The sequence below is a fragment of the Perissodus microlepis genome, chromosome 18, assembly GCF_051167445.1.
Source record: "Perissodus microlepis isolate ML-2025 ecotype Zambia chromosome 18, ASM5116744v1, whole genome shotgun sequence".
Classification (NCBI taxonomy): Eukaryota; Metazoa; Chordata; class Actinopteri; order Cichliformes; family Cichlidae; genus Perissodus; species Perissodus microlepis.
In genome coordinates, this window is record NC_140478.1 from 36644724 (window position 1) to 36661693 (window position 16970).

The following is a 16970-nucleotide window of genomic DNA, read 5'->3' on the forward strand; positions in this document are numbered from 1 at the left end:
TACAGTTCCACCAGGTGTATATACAAACAGTGCAGGGGATAGTGCTATATACAAAGCGGTGACAGGGAAAAGGCTCCGGGGAAATCCAGGTAGGGAAAAGACACTTGCTCCTCTTCTGACTCTCTCTCCAAACACTCACACAAAAAGGGAATCCGCTCGGGGAATGCAGAGTCGGGTCCAGGGGATCTATGTACAGAAGGAAACACACGTTAGAGGTTTTGCACAGGGAAGCAAAAGAGAACTTGCTCAGAGCCGGGCTGCACTGACGCGAGTCACACACAACGATCCAGCGATGAGTAGAAGCCACTCCCTGGCTTAAATGCTGGCTGCACTGATGAGGCCCAGGTGTTTCCTCTTCAGAGGGGCGTGGGCCGAGGGCGTGAACCCACCATGAGTTCCGCCCTGGCGAGAGAGCGAGAGAGAGAGCAAGAGAGAGAGAGAGAGAGCAAGAGAGAGAACACTACTAGTCAGCGGCCTGCTGATCCCCTGGCCGTGACAGTGGGGTTCAAATCCCTTATTCAGATTAAGATTTTATGTGACATTACATTGGCAAAAATTAAATGTACTTGAATAATGTGAGTATTGGAGTAAGTACTTGAGTAATTTTTGAATAACTTTAATTTTGTAATGTGCATATTTTATGAATAATGATGTTTCAATACTTTAATCTACTGAATAAGTAAGAATTAGACTTAATAATCTTTTTACTTTAAAAAGGGAAATTGTGTACAATCTTTTATTCTCCAAAATGCACATAATAAAAATGTTTTGGGGAATGTATATGCTTTTTAAAAACCAATTGCTTCTTACCTGATGCATGCTATAACTTTCAGCAAAACTGAGCTAAAATTTGTTAACAAGCTTACCAAATAAGAAATGTTTTGTGAATTTTCTTTGCAGAGTGACTGGAAAGCCGGCTGTTATCAAAGCCCACATGCCCTAAAAAGGAGGGCGCGCTGGCCAGTAATGAGTTCATCACTAAGTTTAAGATAAGAGTTGATCAGAATAGAGGCGATGATGAAAGTCTGGAGCATCAGTTGGAGGCTGCCAACCTGTCTGATGAATCGTTCGAGGCCCAGACAGAAGTCAACGGACAAATATGATCACAGACATTTTAAAAACGCGAGTTGAGAGTTAAGGGGGAAAAATATTGTAATAAGTATATATTTGAATTGCACACTAAGATATAAAGTGATGGCAGCGAGCACAGTGTTGCAGGATTTAATTAAAAACACATCTGACTAAGACCAACTGAAATTTAGAGTTGTGTATAATAAAGTTTATTCATGATTAATAAAACAAATCTGTAATATTTTTCTTTCTCTTTTGTCCATTTGAATCTCGCTACAGCTTAAATAAAAGAAAAGAATGTGTTTTGAATAAATCAAACTCTATTCTCTCTTTTTCTTTCTTTCTTTTTTTCTTGGTGGGTTTTCTTTTGCAATCAAACGCAACATTATACAATTATATAGTATAGTAAGAAATATCCTTTAACTTAATTTAGTATTTGTTTTTTAATTTTTGTTTTTATTGTTTCCCCTTCAGTTTTGTGCTTATAACATGTTCTAATCTGACATATTATGCAGTAAATTATTTTTGCAATAACTTAACAGGCCATTGTGGGAGCCAACATTCACTTATCAAAGACATATTTGTATATTCTGTGGGCTGCTTTATGGTTGTGTCATTTAGAAACATAAGCCACAACAGACTTCCACCGGAGAGTACTTAAAAATGTATTTTTATGTAAAGATATTTTAATTAACTACTATATTAAGAGAGAACCTATTGTTACATGGATTAATTGTACAAACTGTAGAGAAATAAGTTTAAGCGTGCAACTTTTTATTCATTTTTAACTGTATTAATGTTTTTATGTTGATACAGCCGCCTCATATCTGTTTCCTCAGTGTTTTTTAAACCATGTACTCCATCTATGAGTAAGAACATGAATAAATTCCTTTCCAAATTTGTAGTTCTTTTTTCCAACTGTTTTTAGTATATATGTAACATTTCTTTACACACAAATGCAGGTATTCTTTTTCACCAAGACGTTAAAGAAATGCTAAGAAAAAATAAAAATACTACGTTGCAACCTGTGTGTGTGTGTATATATATCTGTATCTATATAGATATAGATATATATGTGTATTCGTACCCTTTTTTCATCATCTAGTTTCCTGTGCCAGATCTTCTACTGATCCACTGAGGCAGACATGTAAAAAAACATGAACTAAAGCATATTTCTGTATATAAACAGGACTTTAAATCTTTATCAACAGCTACTTTAGAGGAAATTCTTCAATAAACTGCAACCAAAGGCTCAACTCAGAGGACAAAATCCAACCTGTTATAAATAGTGTGACAGCAAACTTTCTCTTGTGTAAAGTTACAAATAGGAGTAATTATCCACAGGAGCTTTTATACATAATGAAGTTATAATTCGTCCTGTAGAAATTGTACATTTAAGCTATATAGTTCCCGCTGTGATAACTCTGCTATGAATGCCTCTTATTAACTTTTATGCTTTTACAACCCACTATGAGCAAACACTCAGCAACAGTGGGAAGGAAAAACTCCCTTCTTGAAGGAAAAAACCTCTGGTAGAACCAGGAAATCTGTCTAAACTAGTTGGGGGTTAGAGCAACAGATGCAAGTCTTCAGATCATTTGCAGTGTGACTGTCTTTGTGCACACTTTAACCTGATTCAGTTTTCTTATTTGTCAAAATGCACCATGGGTAAAAAAAAACAAAACAAAATAGTAATGAAGGAGAATCCTCAGCAAAGATGAATTAAACAAGTTTTATTTTGATCAAATTTTACTTTAAGTAAAACACATCTTTATTTGATGACATTAAAGTCATCAAATAAAGACAGTTTTGATGGAGCTCCTGACCCAGCCCAAGCTCTCTATGAAGACGAGGAAAAACTCCCCAGGGGGCCAGATCGATGGGAAGAAACCTCGGGAAAGCCCATTCAAAGAGAGATCCCCTTTCCTGGGATGGCTGGGGGGGTTACAGGAACTCCAAAAAAGCTACATTTTTATTTATTTATTTTTTAAGATTGACCCATTCTATCTATTCCTGTCCAACAGAAAAAAGAAAGGAAGTTACTACAATGTATCATACTTATATGATAAGGTGTGAATTGTGTGTTTGTGTGTGTTATCTTAGCCAGGGGTGAAGCTGGAGCTCCTCCAGTGTTGGGCGCTTCTCCGGGACTATAGCTAAACATGCGTCCAAGAAATTCCGGCATTCTTGAAAGAAAGAAAAGATCAAAAAGATGAAGATGATAGTTCTAGTGATCCAAGGCATCAGTGAATCTGGAAGTGTGAAGTTTTCTTACCTGTGGACAGACGCTTTTTGATGCTCAGTTTCTTTGTGAGGAACCTCTCGGTACTAAAGTCCCGTGCATGAAGCGCTTCATACAACACCACTCCCATTTGCCACACCGTGGTGGGTCCACACCTGTAGCAGCTCCTCCTGTACCACTCGGGAGGGGTGTGAAGAGGAGTGCCTAACAAACAGACACAATTACAATTTCTTCTAAAACAAAAGACACAAATTGTTACATCTGTGAAAAGCAGGAGCAGAATATGTTACCATAGAAGATGCGATACAGAGATCGCTGCTTAACAAAGCAGCTCAGTCCAAAGTCAATGATGCGAACTCGAGGCACATCTGAGCCGGTCTCAATCAGAATGTTTTCTCCCTTGATGTCCCGATGAAAGATGTGTTTATCCTCAAGTTCCTTTACAGCATCAACTAGTTGCTTCAGAATGACCTGGAAAAGATGAAAAACACAATAATGAGTTAATGCTTTTCTGCCTTGATTGAATGCTGTACAGTCTAAGGCTCTCCCAGTCAACCTACCTTGGCCTTGTCCTCTGGTAAAGTTCTTCCATTTTCTGCTTTGTATTTTTGCAGGTCCACAGCGGGGACAGGTCTCTCCAGCACCAGGATCAGCTCTTTGCCAAGGTCGAACCACTCCAGCAAGGACACAGGTGCTGATATTCCCACTGACCCTTCTGCTTCACCTGCAAGTTTAACCATAATGGCCACTTCCACTGAGAGCTTCTTCCCGCTTTCATCCTGAAATATTACAACAAAGTGGATGATGAGGAACGCCGCATTCAATCCAGTAATGTAAAACTGATTCAAGTGTTGGACGCTTACCGCCACTTTGCAGTAGACTTTATTTTTGGGAATGTGTTTGATGGCAACCTAGAAGACAGAGCATTGGTGAGCATTTCCTCAGTATGACATAATGAAAGGTGGAAACACAGCAGACGTCTCAGTTTACGATATTATCCATTATCTGCGTTACTGCCTGTCTTACTACCATCATCTGAACACTTACTGGAAAACGATCTTCTATCCGGTAGCCAGCAAACACTGCTCCGCAGCCTCCTTCTCCGAGCTGGTGCTCCTCCACATATCTGGCTTGGAATTCACCTGAACAGACAAAACAACAAATCTTGTTTTATTACAGCTGTGACACAAATTACTCTCCTCTGTAGCCTAAATGTTCCTTTTGCCCTTCCCCTGAATATAAAACCCAAGCTGCTTGCTACTTACGTTTTTGGTCTGCCACTGATTTTTTGTCCTGGTCCACATTCCTTTTTTTTTTCTTGGGTGACTCTCTGTTGTCTCCCGCGGCCTTTCTTTTGCCATTTTTTGCGCACACCTGTTTGTTGTTCAAGTCTGGAGATGTGGAAAACACCAAAAGCACATCAGCTCACTGGATGATAGACACAAACACTAAACACTAATATCTTAAACCTAGCAACCACACTTAATCTACCCCCTTATTCAACTAATTAGCCTACCTTTACCAGAGTCCAACGAGGAGGATGCTTGCTCCTTGTCACCGCTCATATGGTCGAGAAGTTTAGCCTTCTTTGCTTTCTTTGTTGTGCCCTCTTCATCTTGCACAACCTTGCGCTTCACTCCTCTGACCACATCTGAGCTGGTGGAAGGACCAGCCTGCTCAGCGACCCTCCTCCTTTTTATTGGGGTCTTCTTTTCAGGACTGGCCTTTCTTTTAGCAGTCCTGCTCTTACAATCTATAAACGACAACAACACAGTGGTGAAAAAGAGTCCCCGACATCAGGACTGGAAGCAGTTTGATGGCAAAGAATTTGAAATTGCTTTTGCTTAAATTATCACAAGTTTATTCTTGGGATAAAAAAACTGACCAGTGCGAATTGATACTAGGTTTACTAAGTCTTAGATCTTGATGACACTTGTTGGTCTGTTTTTACTGTTGAGTCCAAGAATAAACTTATTACATTATTTTACCAAAAGACCGGTAACCTTTCTTTGATTAGACATCTTGTATTAAAGCTATTTTCAATCAAACATATGATTCAATTGCTCCAAAAATGATTCACACAGTGTCAACATTTCTAGGATTTGGATTTTACCAGGATTTGATTTTATTATTTTACTTACCTTGATCTCCTGAATCTTTCTTATCGGCTGGAGTGGTAATTTTTCTTGTTTCCTTTTTCATTGTAATTTCGGAGAACTTTTAAACTCGAAAATGTAAACCGTAATGAGTTAATATTGAGTTAATATTCCTTCAAATGTGCGCCCTTCAAATGCTTGACTTTTCTAACTGAATTCTGTTAGTGAGCTTTATAAGTAAACTCTGGAAACTACGGCAACACAACATAGAATCTTGCCTTTCAGTGACTTCACTGACTGCCAGTAGTTCAAAGTAGTTTACAGAAAAACACTGGCAGACAAAGCCATAATATTTCATATAATTCAATCATTTCATATCAATTAAACAGTTTCTTTCATTATCTTTCATCGTTTGTATAAAGACCTCATGTATGGATGACAGTATGAAGATTTGTGGTTGACCACACACTAATAAACACAGTGTCAGCTACATTGTCATCTGATTTAAAGTATTTATTATGTACATTTAACTGTCATGGTACTGAGTCTGTGACCCAGTGTTTTGTGTTTGTTCATTTATATTCATTGATTATTCTTAAGTATGTTTTTGGTTCTCTTTATTGTTTTCTTCTTGTGTTATATTCTTAGGCTTTAGGTTTCTGTTACTTTGCCTTGCCCCTGTGTCCCACGTGTCATGTCTAGTCACTCTTGTTTCCATGTTCCCCAATTTCTCCCCAGTCAGTCATGTCTCTGTGTCAACTCTGTGTCTTTGTAAAAGTCTCTTGTTTGCTGTTTTACTTTGATGGTCTTGTGTGCTATGTTAGTGTTTTCATGTCTGTGAAGGTTCTCAGTCATCTAGGTCATCGTAGTCTAAGGAGTTTGGAAAGAAAGCGTCTGGACTTGAAGTTGCTTGAAGATGTTTCACCTTCTCGGATGAAAAGAACTTAAACTTTGCTTGAACGTCTTCAAGCAACTTAAAGAAGTCCAGACGTTTTCTTTCTAAGCTCCTTAGACTATGTTAGTGTTTTCAGTTTTCCTTCCCCATGGTCTTGTTGTTTGTGATTTCTCGCAGCTGTGCTCTCATCCTGTGTCTTATTCCCTCATTTATCCCTCTGTGTATTTAAGCCCATTGTTTCCCTCTGTTTGCTGTTGGGTTGTCTGTGTATCATCCATGACAATTAAATTAAATAGCAAATGCAACTACAATTTCAATGAGATTCATTCCTGGCATTCTACTGCGGTGGCTGAAAGTAGACACCAAGCATTATCACTGTAACTGATGTAAATATTGGACTTGGAGGGGATTCATCTGATAGACTGATGCAAACATTACTGTGAGGAAAATTTTGAATCTCCCAATTTTCTTTTTTTCTGAAAGAAAGAAAGTTGGTTACTGTATCACATTTGTATGGCAAGATGTGAATTCAGTATGCGTGTGTGTTTGTGTCAGAGAGGAGTTTATCTGAGCCAGGGGTAAAGCAGGAGGTCCTCCAGCATTGGGCACTTCTCCAGGACTTTGTTAAAACTTGTTTTCAAGACGTCTGAAATGAAAGAAGGACAAGAGATATCGAGATGATAATTCCAGTGATCCAAGCAATCACATTGATTTTCTGCAAAGTTTTCTTTTTGAGAGTCATTCGGCTGGGCAGGGGGTATAACACATCTGCAATGCAGCAACATCTGCTCTCTGGGCCTGTGTGAGAGTGTTATCTCAATGGCGGGAATGAGGATGTTGGAATTTGGCATCTCAGGCACCAACTCATCTCTTTCCTTAACCGGGCTCACCAGAGATTGGTTTCAGCCTCTCTCCATGCTTTAAGGAGGTTGAGTTGATAAATCTGACTGGCCCCTCCCCTGTCTGACCATATCTCTTCATAGTCAACACCAATGTTCTCACCGTGTGACCATGAACGGTCCTTACCACTTGGCAAGTAATTTCGAGCTAGAAGAAGGGAGTAAGACAAGCACTTTATGTCCCTGTTAAAATACAATTACATTTTATCAAATATCACTAAGCAGTCCTTACCTTTAAATACAGCCTGGTTTCTTTCTCTTTCTTTCTATATCTCTGAGTGAAGTTAGCTCTCACTCTTTCTCTTCCTGTGAAATACAGCAAGTGGAGCTTTAGCTAGCAACACACTGTGACACAGTTAGTGTTTGTTGAGGTGATAGAAATGCTGCATTTGAAATTACCTGACACAACATTTTACTCCCTTTTATGTTCACTCCTTTTTTTCTGAAGTACCGCAAATTATGGGCACGTGGGGTTGTTCTGGTGTTGTGCTAAAAATAAATAAATCAAAACTACGGTACATGGTTTGCTCTTTCATCTCTACTGATTAAAACGCGACTGCCTTTCATGTGTCACTGTCACTTTTTTTCTTTAGGTCACGAGCAGTTGTCTAAGCATTTCACTGCATATCGTACTGTGTGTGACTGTGTACGTGACAAATAAAATTTGAATTTGAATTTGAGCTGCAGAAAACGGTTCACTGTCAGCCGGTGGTGTTTGTCACCTCCCTGGCTGCTGTGGAGAGACTCAACCAAGAAAACCCCAAAGTAAGTGCCAGATAAATGTCTGGAAAAAGGACAATAACTGCAGGTCCTGCCTTCTTAAATGTGGCCATTTTATCTTTTTAATAAAAATAAAAAAATACTGCTACAGTAATATTAATTTATATTTAAAATGTGCGCACATTATGTATGAAGGTGTGGATGAATGATGCTTGTTGTAAGAAAGCATTTTGAGCACCCAGTAGAAGAGCATCTTTCAAATGCAAAGTTTCTCATTTCAACTTTAATTACTGCACCTGATTAAGGCGATAGAGTAAATAAGGCTTCCAACAGTGGTTATTTCTTATTATCACATCTTGTTTTTATTGTTTTTATCAGTAGATTGTTGTTTCACTCCCACCAAAAACACCACGTAAATAATCTTCTGATTCTGAATGACCATTTAAAAAAATAAACAAATTGTTCTGAGTTAATTTCAGTTACGGATGTATCAGTGACATAAATGATATATCGGTCATAATCGGGAGGCTGTTACATTTTTATTTTTATTTTTTTTGACTTGTTTCCTGCTGTACACAGGCCATTGAGATGTGTGTCGCTGCTGCAGGTTTCAGTGTCGGAGAATTTGCTGCTCTTGTCTTTTCTGGGGCGATGAACTTTGCAGAAGGTAGAAAGACTTCTTTTTTGGGTTTTTTTGTGCATTTGTAAAAGGTGTTTTAATCACAACTTTGGTTAATATTCTGTATTTACTCCTTATGCTGCATAAGGAGTAAATGCAGCTCAACTCCCAGTCCTACTGGGACTGGACTCAACTCCCAGTCCTACTGCCAGTTTCTGGAAGACACCTTCTTCAAGCAGTGGTACAGGAAGAAGTCTGCATCCTTCAAGAAAAACATGATTTTCATGCAGGACAATGCTCCATCACACGCGTCCAAGTACTCCACAGCGTGGCTGGCAAGAAAGGGTATAAAAGAAGAAAAACTAATGACATGGCCTCCTTGTTCACCTGATCTGAACCCCATTGAGAACCTGTGGTCCATCATCAAATGTGAGATTTACAAGGAGGGAAAACAGTACACCTCTCTGAACAGTGTCTGGGAGGCTGTGGTTGCTGCTGCACGCAATGTTGATGGTGAACAGATCAAAACACTGACAGAATCCATGGATGGCAGGCTTTTGAGTGTCCTTGCAAAGAAAGGTGGCTATATTGGTCGCTGATTTGTTTTTGTTTTTGAATGTCAGAAATGTATATTTGTGAATGTGGAGATGTTATATTGGTTTCACTGGTAAAAATAAATAATTGAAATGGGTATATATTTGTTTTTTGTTAAGTTGCCTAATAATTATGCACAGTAATAGTCACCTGCACACACAGATATCCCCCTAAAATAGCTAAAACTAAAAACAAACTAAAAACTACTTCCAAAAACATTCAGCTTTGATATTAATGAGTTTTTTGGGTTCATTGAGAACATGGTTGTTGTTCAATAATAAAATTATTCCTCAAAAATACAACTTTCCTAATAATTCTGCACTCCCTATATGCAGGAACAGTTGTCATAACTGTTACAACCACCAGATGGCGAAAGAGTCCCACTGCAACTTTAAGCCATGAAGGATGTGTCTTGATGTTTGCTTGTGATAAATCTGCTTTATGTGAGTCTTTTTCAGAAAGTAACAGTAATATGTCTGATTATATGTCTTTAATCAGTAAAGTCTCGCTTTGCTAGAAATCAATAAAAAAATAATAAAATTGTAAACATGCAGCTGTATGTTAGAAGTCAAAGGGTCCTTAAGTCTTCTGTAAATTGACGGGGATCAAATGAAGGACACAAGTATCTGTTCTTACTCTAATAAATGCTGCTTTAATATCCAATAGACTATTTTCCTTCCTCATCAGCAGTAAACAGCTCGACTGCGTCTGTGCATTTGTGTCCTCCATACTTGTTTACACAGACATCTCAGGCTTGATGCCACGATGCAGTGTAGAAACCTGACAACCCTCTGACTCATGTTCAAATGTTCAAGGACATTTCTCAGGTTCATGTATGACCCCTTTTTGACATTTGGACTTTCATTAATAATATTTGTGTTTCTGAGTCATTTTTGTGGAGACTTCTGTCCAACGTAGTGTCCAAATGAAGCCTGAAGCTTTTCTTCACCCTCTTGTCAGATGGTCAGCAACAAAACTCTGTTCCAACCAATGTCTGATAAGAGATGAGACACAGCAGCTGAGCAAATGATCATTTCATGCTGAAGACATCCTCAGACAGAATTAAACACATACATAAACACAGCCTGGTGCCAATAACACAGCTAATGACACTGCTGTATCACTGGCTTTACTGATTAAAGACCATATCTGAAGGAAATCTTTGAACACAACAGAAAGTGACCTTTTAAACCTGCGGCACTGATGCTGCATTCAAGGACCATTAAACACATTTTAAAGGACTTAAGAACATCAAGAAAATGTGACTTGTTTCTCTGTAATGAAGCTGTTTTAGTGAAGAAAGTTGAAAGGTCACAGAGCGACTGCTGAATCTTCTGCTCTAAACATGAACTCTGAACTTTGTGATGCTTCAGGAGGAAAACTGCTTCAGTTATTCTCTCAGATTAGTTTCATATTTTCTGCATCAGATTTGAGTGAGATCCTGGAATGAAGACAGAAGAAAAGACTTTGTTCAAAGTTTGATTTATAGTCAAACCTTCCAGTTTATTCACACAATAAAACATCAACACAATATATGAATTCATTCATTAAAATCACAGTTTTTCCTCATTTGTTTGATGATTTTGACAAAAACAAACACAAACACACACACATGGTCTGCCATACTCATAAAGAGAAATGTCAAAATTTTTCAATACAAATATTCCAGAAACATTTAGAGGATAGAGAAGTTTACATTTTCATGTGGAGAAATATTTTAGTAAATCAAAATGATGATGAGCAGTGATAGCCTCCATAAACAGTCACAGGAAAGATCTCCTTTAAAATCTCAGAAACACCAAGAGAACAACTAGAAGATGTGGAGGTACCACCCATAATGTTTGACTGACAGCTGATCTCTGTGCAGAAATGATGGAGAGAAAATAAAATGAAACTAAAATACAGATTTAAACCCACAATATGAAAGACTTCAGTCTACTTCAGTTTCGTCAACTCAGCAGAGTTTTCAACCCACATCCCAGAAGAGATTATAAATACATTATTGTAAAGCCTCAGTCCAGCATAGAGCGGCTGAGTGAATGTAGACCACATTCAGGTCCAGACCGGACTCTGTGGAGGAGAGTCATGGTTTCAGAGACGCTGTAGAAGGACAAAATACCTGCTCTGTGATCCAGGTACACTCCTACTCTGGAGGAACGAGGACCTGAGACACGAGTTTGGATGTTGTTGTACCAAAATGTATAACTGTTGTTGTGATAATCTAATGCCCAAGATTTTTCATTACGTCCAAATCCACATTCATTACCCCGTCCTCCTCTGCTGATATTCTTGTATGAGACTGCTACATAAACTCCTCTCCCTCTCCACTCCACCTCCCAGTAACAACGTCCAGTCAGACTCTCTCTACTCAGGACCTGAGACCTTTCAGTGAATCTGTCTGGATGATCAGAATAAGACTGTTGTTCCATCCTTGTTGCTTTTCTGTTCCCCTTTGATAATAACAGATATGTATTTGCTGTGTTTGGATCCAGTGTGATTTCACGTGAATATTTTAAGAATCCAGCTCTGGTCTTTGGCTCTGGTGGATCTGACAGTAAAACATCCACTTCAGTGACTGTCAGTGAGATGTTTGTCCATTCCTCTCTCAGAATGTCCTGTAGTTTATCTCTGACCTCTGACACAGCTGCTGTCACATCCTCAAAGTAGCTCAGAGGACGGATATTGATGCTGGATGAGTCTGTAGACTCACTGAGTGCTGACAGTGAGGGGTAGTTGTGTAGAAACTGGATGTGATCCTCTGTGTGTGAGAGCTGCTTCAGCTCAGCATCTTTCCTCTTCAGCTCAGTGATCTCCTGCTCCAGCTTCTCCTGAAGCTCTTTGACTCGACTCACTTCAGTTTCCTGCTGGGATCTGATCTGCTGCTTCACATCAGAGCTTCTTTTCTGGATGAGATGGATCAGCTCAGTGAAGATCTTCTCACTGTGCTCCACTGTTTGAGCAGCAGACTGATTGATGGCCTCCACCTCCTGTTGAAGCAGCTTCACATCTTTCTCTCTGTCCTGGATTCTCTGCTGGATGTTTTGTCGACTCACCTCCAGCTCTCTCTGCCTCTCAGTCCTTTCTGCTGCAGCTGAGACTGTGTCGTGGCCTTTATGTTCATCCACAGGGCAGAGATAACAGATACTCTGCTGATCAGTACGGCAGAACATCTTCATCACCTCATCATGACGAAAGCAGATGTTCTCCTGGAGCTTCTTGGAGGGCTCCACCAGCTTGTGTTTCTTTAATGGAGCCACATCATAATGACGCTGAAGGTGTTTCTCACAGTAAGATGCCAGACAGACTAAACAGGACTTGAAGGCTTTCATTTTTCTTCCAGTGCAGACATCACAGGCCACATCTTCAGGTCCAGCATAGCAGTGATCAGCAGGAGCAGCTTGGAGTCCAGTCTTCTTCAGCTCCTCCACTAAATCTGCTAACATGGTGTTTTTCACCAGGACAGGCCTCGCTGTGAAAGTCTGTCTGCACTGAGGGCAGCTGTAGATTTTCTTCTCTTCCTCTTCATCCCAGAAGCTTTTAATACAGTTCATGCAGTAGCTGTGTCCACAGGGAATAGTCACCGGATCCTTCAGTAGATCCAAACAGACTGAACAGCAGAATTTTGTTTGATCCATTTGATTCATGTGCTGTGCCGTTTCACCGTCTCTCAGTGACTGTCAGACAGTTTCACTTCCTCTGAACAGAAACAACCTCTGTGCTCTGAAGGGAAACAGATCTCTGCTCTTGTTCACCTCCTACAGGAAATGAGGCTCACCAGCAACTGCATTTACACCATGTTGTTTAGACCCATCCTGATAAAGACACATCTGTGAAGGGAGGCACTAAAGAAATATCCTGGCAGTGACAAGAGCCAGGGTGTGGTCTGTTTATTAAAAAGTATTAGAGCCTCCTTAAGATAAAACTACTTATTTTGAGGTTAAAGTTCACTTTTTTTTCCAGGAAATAGTTGAAATATATGGAGATTACAGTTGTTGTTTCAAGATAAACTACCACGGCTGCTGTACCCTCAACAAAATGCTTTGTATAGATGAGTTGATGAAAGCGTACTTCTCGATCTATTTTAGTTTTAAGAAAATCATTTTTCTTTCGCCAGATGAACATGTAAAGAGTTTAAAATAGCTTCTTTCAAAATACAATATTGAAAATAATCAGAGAAAAACAGTCACCTTCAAGAAATTTTTCATTATGTTTGTATTTGTTAACCTGTCATTTAAACATTCTTGTTGAATTATGGCAGTTTGAGGTAATGCTATTACACATGCGAACACTAGAGGGCGTACAGCGCACTGGTTGTATCGAGCAGTGTTTTGGGGCACAGAGGAAGAATAAACCTTCCTGTTGTGAAGCTAACTCTAGTTTAACATTCATGTCTTTTCTGTTCTTTACCACAGGTTAGTAAATATGCATTAAAATAAATGTTTACTGCACCCCTTACAAATAGAAAAATGTTGTTTATTTGGAAAATTGTGAGTTAAAGCTGCAGGTGATGCTAATGCTAGCTTAGTGGCTAATGTGGAATAGGGTTTGTGTGCGTGTGTTTGTGTGTGTGTGTGGCAGTTAACCTAAACCACACGAGAGACTGTGTTTGTTTTATACCATTGAAACCATTAAAAAAGAAGTTACATTGTCAGTACATTAGAAACACGTCACATAAATAATTTAGTGCTGTAACAAGTATTAAAATGATTAAAACAGATTCATTTAATATGCTTTATAAATGTATTTAAAAAGGAAGTACAGGGAGCACAAGTGTGTTTTGTGTCTGTCTTTATAAAGAATGCTATATTTTTATATATGATAAAGTTTAATGTTAGATATTGTAGTTGTAATATTTTGAATCGACTCGAGCAGCATGTTTTGTCAGAGTTGTGCTGAGAGATTTATATAGACTCTAGCAAAGGAAACTGTGGCCATGTATTGTAAATGGGACTGAAGCAGAAGGTCTTTCCTTTGCATTGAATGTAATGATTCCTGAAGCTGTTCAAAGACACTATTGTGAAGAACAAACCTTCCTGTGAAGATAACAGCAGCTCAATCTGTGTGCCTTCTCTATTCTTTACCACAGCACCACACGTTGTTGGCACAGGAAACCAGTTGCATCTGGTCAAAAGGAAAAATAAAAACAAACAATCTTGGCTGACAATGCACAGATTCAAGGATAACAATGGTTACACGCTTGTAGATTACAGAGGATGTATTTTGTATCACAAGACAGGATAAGACGGCTGATCAGTTTGTTTCACTAACTTTTCTAAACATGGCATTTTGTAGAGGGTCACAGTGTCACAGTGCCTTCGCCCTGCAACTCCCTCGTTCCCCAAGTCTGTCTCATTGTTGATTACCTGTTTGCCACAGACCAAGTATTTCCTGTTTGCAAATAAAGTTTGTGAAATTCAAGAGAGTGCTTCACATTGTGTCTGCATCTGGGTTCACGTTATCACAAAATGATCAATACTTTTTTTTTTTTTGTCCTGTCTGGCACTGTAGCAATCAGAATTATTGTCTGAAGGCCAAGAAAAATGCCCAACAGATTTACTTTCCCAAGTGGGCCTTTTGCTATACTGGTCCACTTGATTGTCATAGTTTATTTGATCTTTATTAGTTATTTTTATTCTAAAGTATTGTAATCAGGCCAGACTGGACTCGGGGACGGGAAAGAAAACAAGAAGAAAAGTTAGGAAGAAAGTTAACAGAAGGAGAGGGAAAGAAAAAGGAGAAAAGAGATATGAGTAGTTTTGTCACGTTTACTGTCTAAGGACAGCGCAGCGAGCACGCTCTGCTTATGAGCAAAAAAAAACAGCCTGGTCGTGTTGGTGTAAAAATGCACCATGTCGACCAATCAAAAATGATATGGCAACATGATGTTTGGTTGTTTAGGAAGAGGGGGAAGTTTTAAGAGTGACGGCGAGAGAGAGAGAGAGAGAGAGCAGAAAATGCGATAGAGCGAGTTTTGAGATGTGAGAGATTTGTGAGGTTTAGTGTGTTTGGAGTGTGTAGTTAATGTGTTGTCTTGTGTAGTTAGTGTGTAGTGTTGTGGATAGTTTTGTGTTGTGTGTCAGAACAATGAGGCGACTGCTGTCTCCAGGTAGAAACAGGAGTGATACCCCTGCTGCTGTCAGACCTGCAGCTATCAGGCTGTGATGTTCTCCTTTATAGCGGACAGAAATGATTTTTTTGGAGTGGGACAAATAATTTGTGTGGCATCTTGCTGAATGCAGAACAGCTGATTGTTCTGTAAATAGTCTGAAATGGTTATTTTAAAAAAAGGTAAATGGCTGCAAATAACTTTGTTGTTTGCAAAACTTGTGCATAGGATTTTAAAATTGACAACTTTTAATGTCATGAAAGTTATGAAATATGATTCAATAAACATGTTTGTGGTTGTTACAGTAAAAAATATAACCTTTTCTACTCAGATTTTATGTTTTCTGTCTGATTTTAGGTCAATTGTGCTAATACCGTTTGTCAAAATGAAAACATAACTGTAAATTCAGACATGTGAGGTTGTGCTGAAAAGAATGAAACCAAACAAGGCAAAGCAAATAGTTTTTAAAGGTAAAATGTGGAGGGAAAAACAAAAGTAGTAAAAAATGGCCAATTAAACCCTGGACCCCAGAGGGTTAAATGTTTTTTTTTAAGTAACACAATAGTTACTTTTCAAGCAATTAATTATTTTTAGAATATTGTAACTCAGTTACTAACTCAGTTACTTTTTTGAAGAAGTAACTAGTAACTATAATTAATTACTTTTTCAAACTTGCCCAACACTGGGTAACAGTAAATAATAAATGCTGAATCTTTTTAAGCAGTACACAAAATCGATAATGCTTGATATGTTGAGGCAGCAGCCACCCAAGATAGTGTGAGTCTGTAAGTACCTGCGTGCACACGTGAGTGTGTGAGCGCTGGTATTCATAAGGTTTCTCCATGCAAGTGTCTGATAGTACGTATTCTGTCTCACGGGTATTTCTGAGGCATGTTTTTTATAAGTTTGTTATATGACAGGTCAGAGTCATTTGTTCTGTAAGTAATGGGATCAACGTTTCAATGAATGGGTCTATTCCTGATCTTCTAATGGCAAACCTGCCATCTAGTGGGTTAACGGGGAAGCGCCAAGTGAGGGGATGAGCAGGAGTTTTTCTCCCAGCGCTCGACAGGGAAGGTCCATTTCTCTGTGTCTCTGAGAGTTCCTGCATCTGTTGCTCTTGAAAAGGCATCTGTAAGTGTCATCATCTGTAAGTGTCATCATCTGTAAGCGCCATGGGCCTGGCTCTGCCAACCAGGGATCATGTGTTGTTTTTGGGTTTGATGAATATTTATTAGTTTCATTTGTCTTCTGGAATGCTTTTGGTTGTTGGTTGGTGTGATCTTCTCCTGGTCCCTCGTTTCCCTGTGTACGAGTTGGAGTGAGTGTGTGTTTGTGCTTGTGCTGTGATATGTTGGTTTTTCTGCCACACCAGGCCTGGAGAGTCTCCCGTCTTTGAGCCAGCCACACCTGGGATTAATCACTCACATGTTGCCGATGTGCCTAATCAAGGAGCCCTACTTAACAGAGCAGTGGAGCAGCAGTCGGCGTGGGATTGTTATGCTAGGATCATATTTAGTTCTTCTGCTCTATGGTCGTGGTTTCTGTTATCTCCTGTGGAAGTTTTTTGTTGGACGGTGGATAGGACTGTATTAAATGTGACGTCTCTCGTTCCTAGGTCAAATGCAGAAACGTGTGGAAGGAGCAGCACACTGTGTACATAGGCACCAAGGAGGACAAAACTTCACCACATATCAAGGAGAGGAATCACGGCCTGGGAATTGGGAA

General features: G+C 39.2%; 2 protein-coding genes across 2 annotated transcripts; both read right to left on the minus strand.

The window, feature by feature from the left end:
• Positions 1 to 2104: 2104 nt before the first annotated feature.
• Positions 2105 to 7652, minus strand: LOC146368913 (serine/threonine-protein kinase pim-1-like). Its single transcript, XM_084911390.1, has 10 exons — positions 7436 to 7652; positions 5455 to 6950; positions 4830 to 5066; positions 4579 to 4704; positions 4361 to 4455; positions 4177 to 4224; positions 3874 to 4092; positions 3604 to 3784; positions 3347 to 3517; positions 2105 to 3257 (listed from the first exon to the last, which is right to left on the minus strand). The coding sequence occupies exons 2-10, from the start codon at positions 5513 to 5515 to the stop codon at positions 3166 to 3168; spliced, it is 1230 nt and encodes a 409-aa protein (XP_084767516.1). The 5' UTR covers positions 5516 to 6950; positions 7436 to 7652; the 3' UTR covers positions 2105 to 3165.
• A 3399-nt stretch (positions 7653 to 11051) lies between these two features.
• Positions 11052 to 12916, minus strand: LOC146368914 (tripartite motif-containing protein 16-like). The gene has a single exon (XM_084911362.1). The coding sequence runs from the start codon at positions 12778 to 12780 to the stop codon at positions 11149 to 11151; it is 1632 nt and encodes a 543-aa protein (XP_084767488.1). The 5' UTR covers positions 12781 to 12916; the 3' UTR covers positions 11052 to 11148.
• Between the last annotated feature and the right edge of the window lie 4054 nt (positions 12917 to 16970).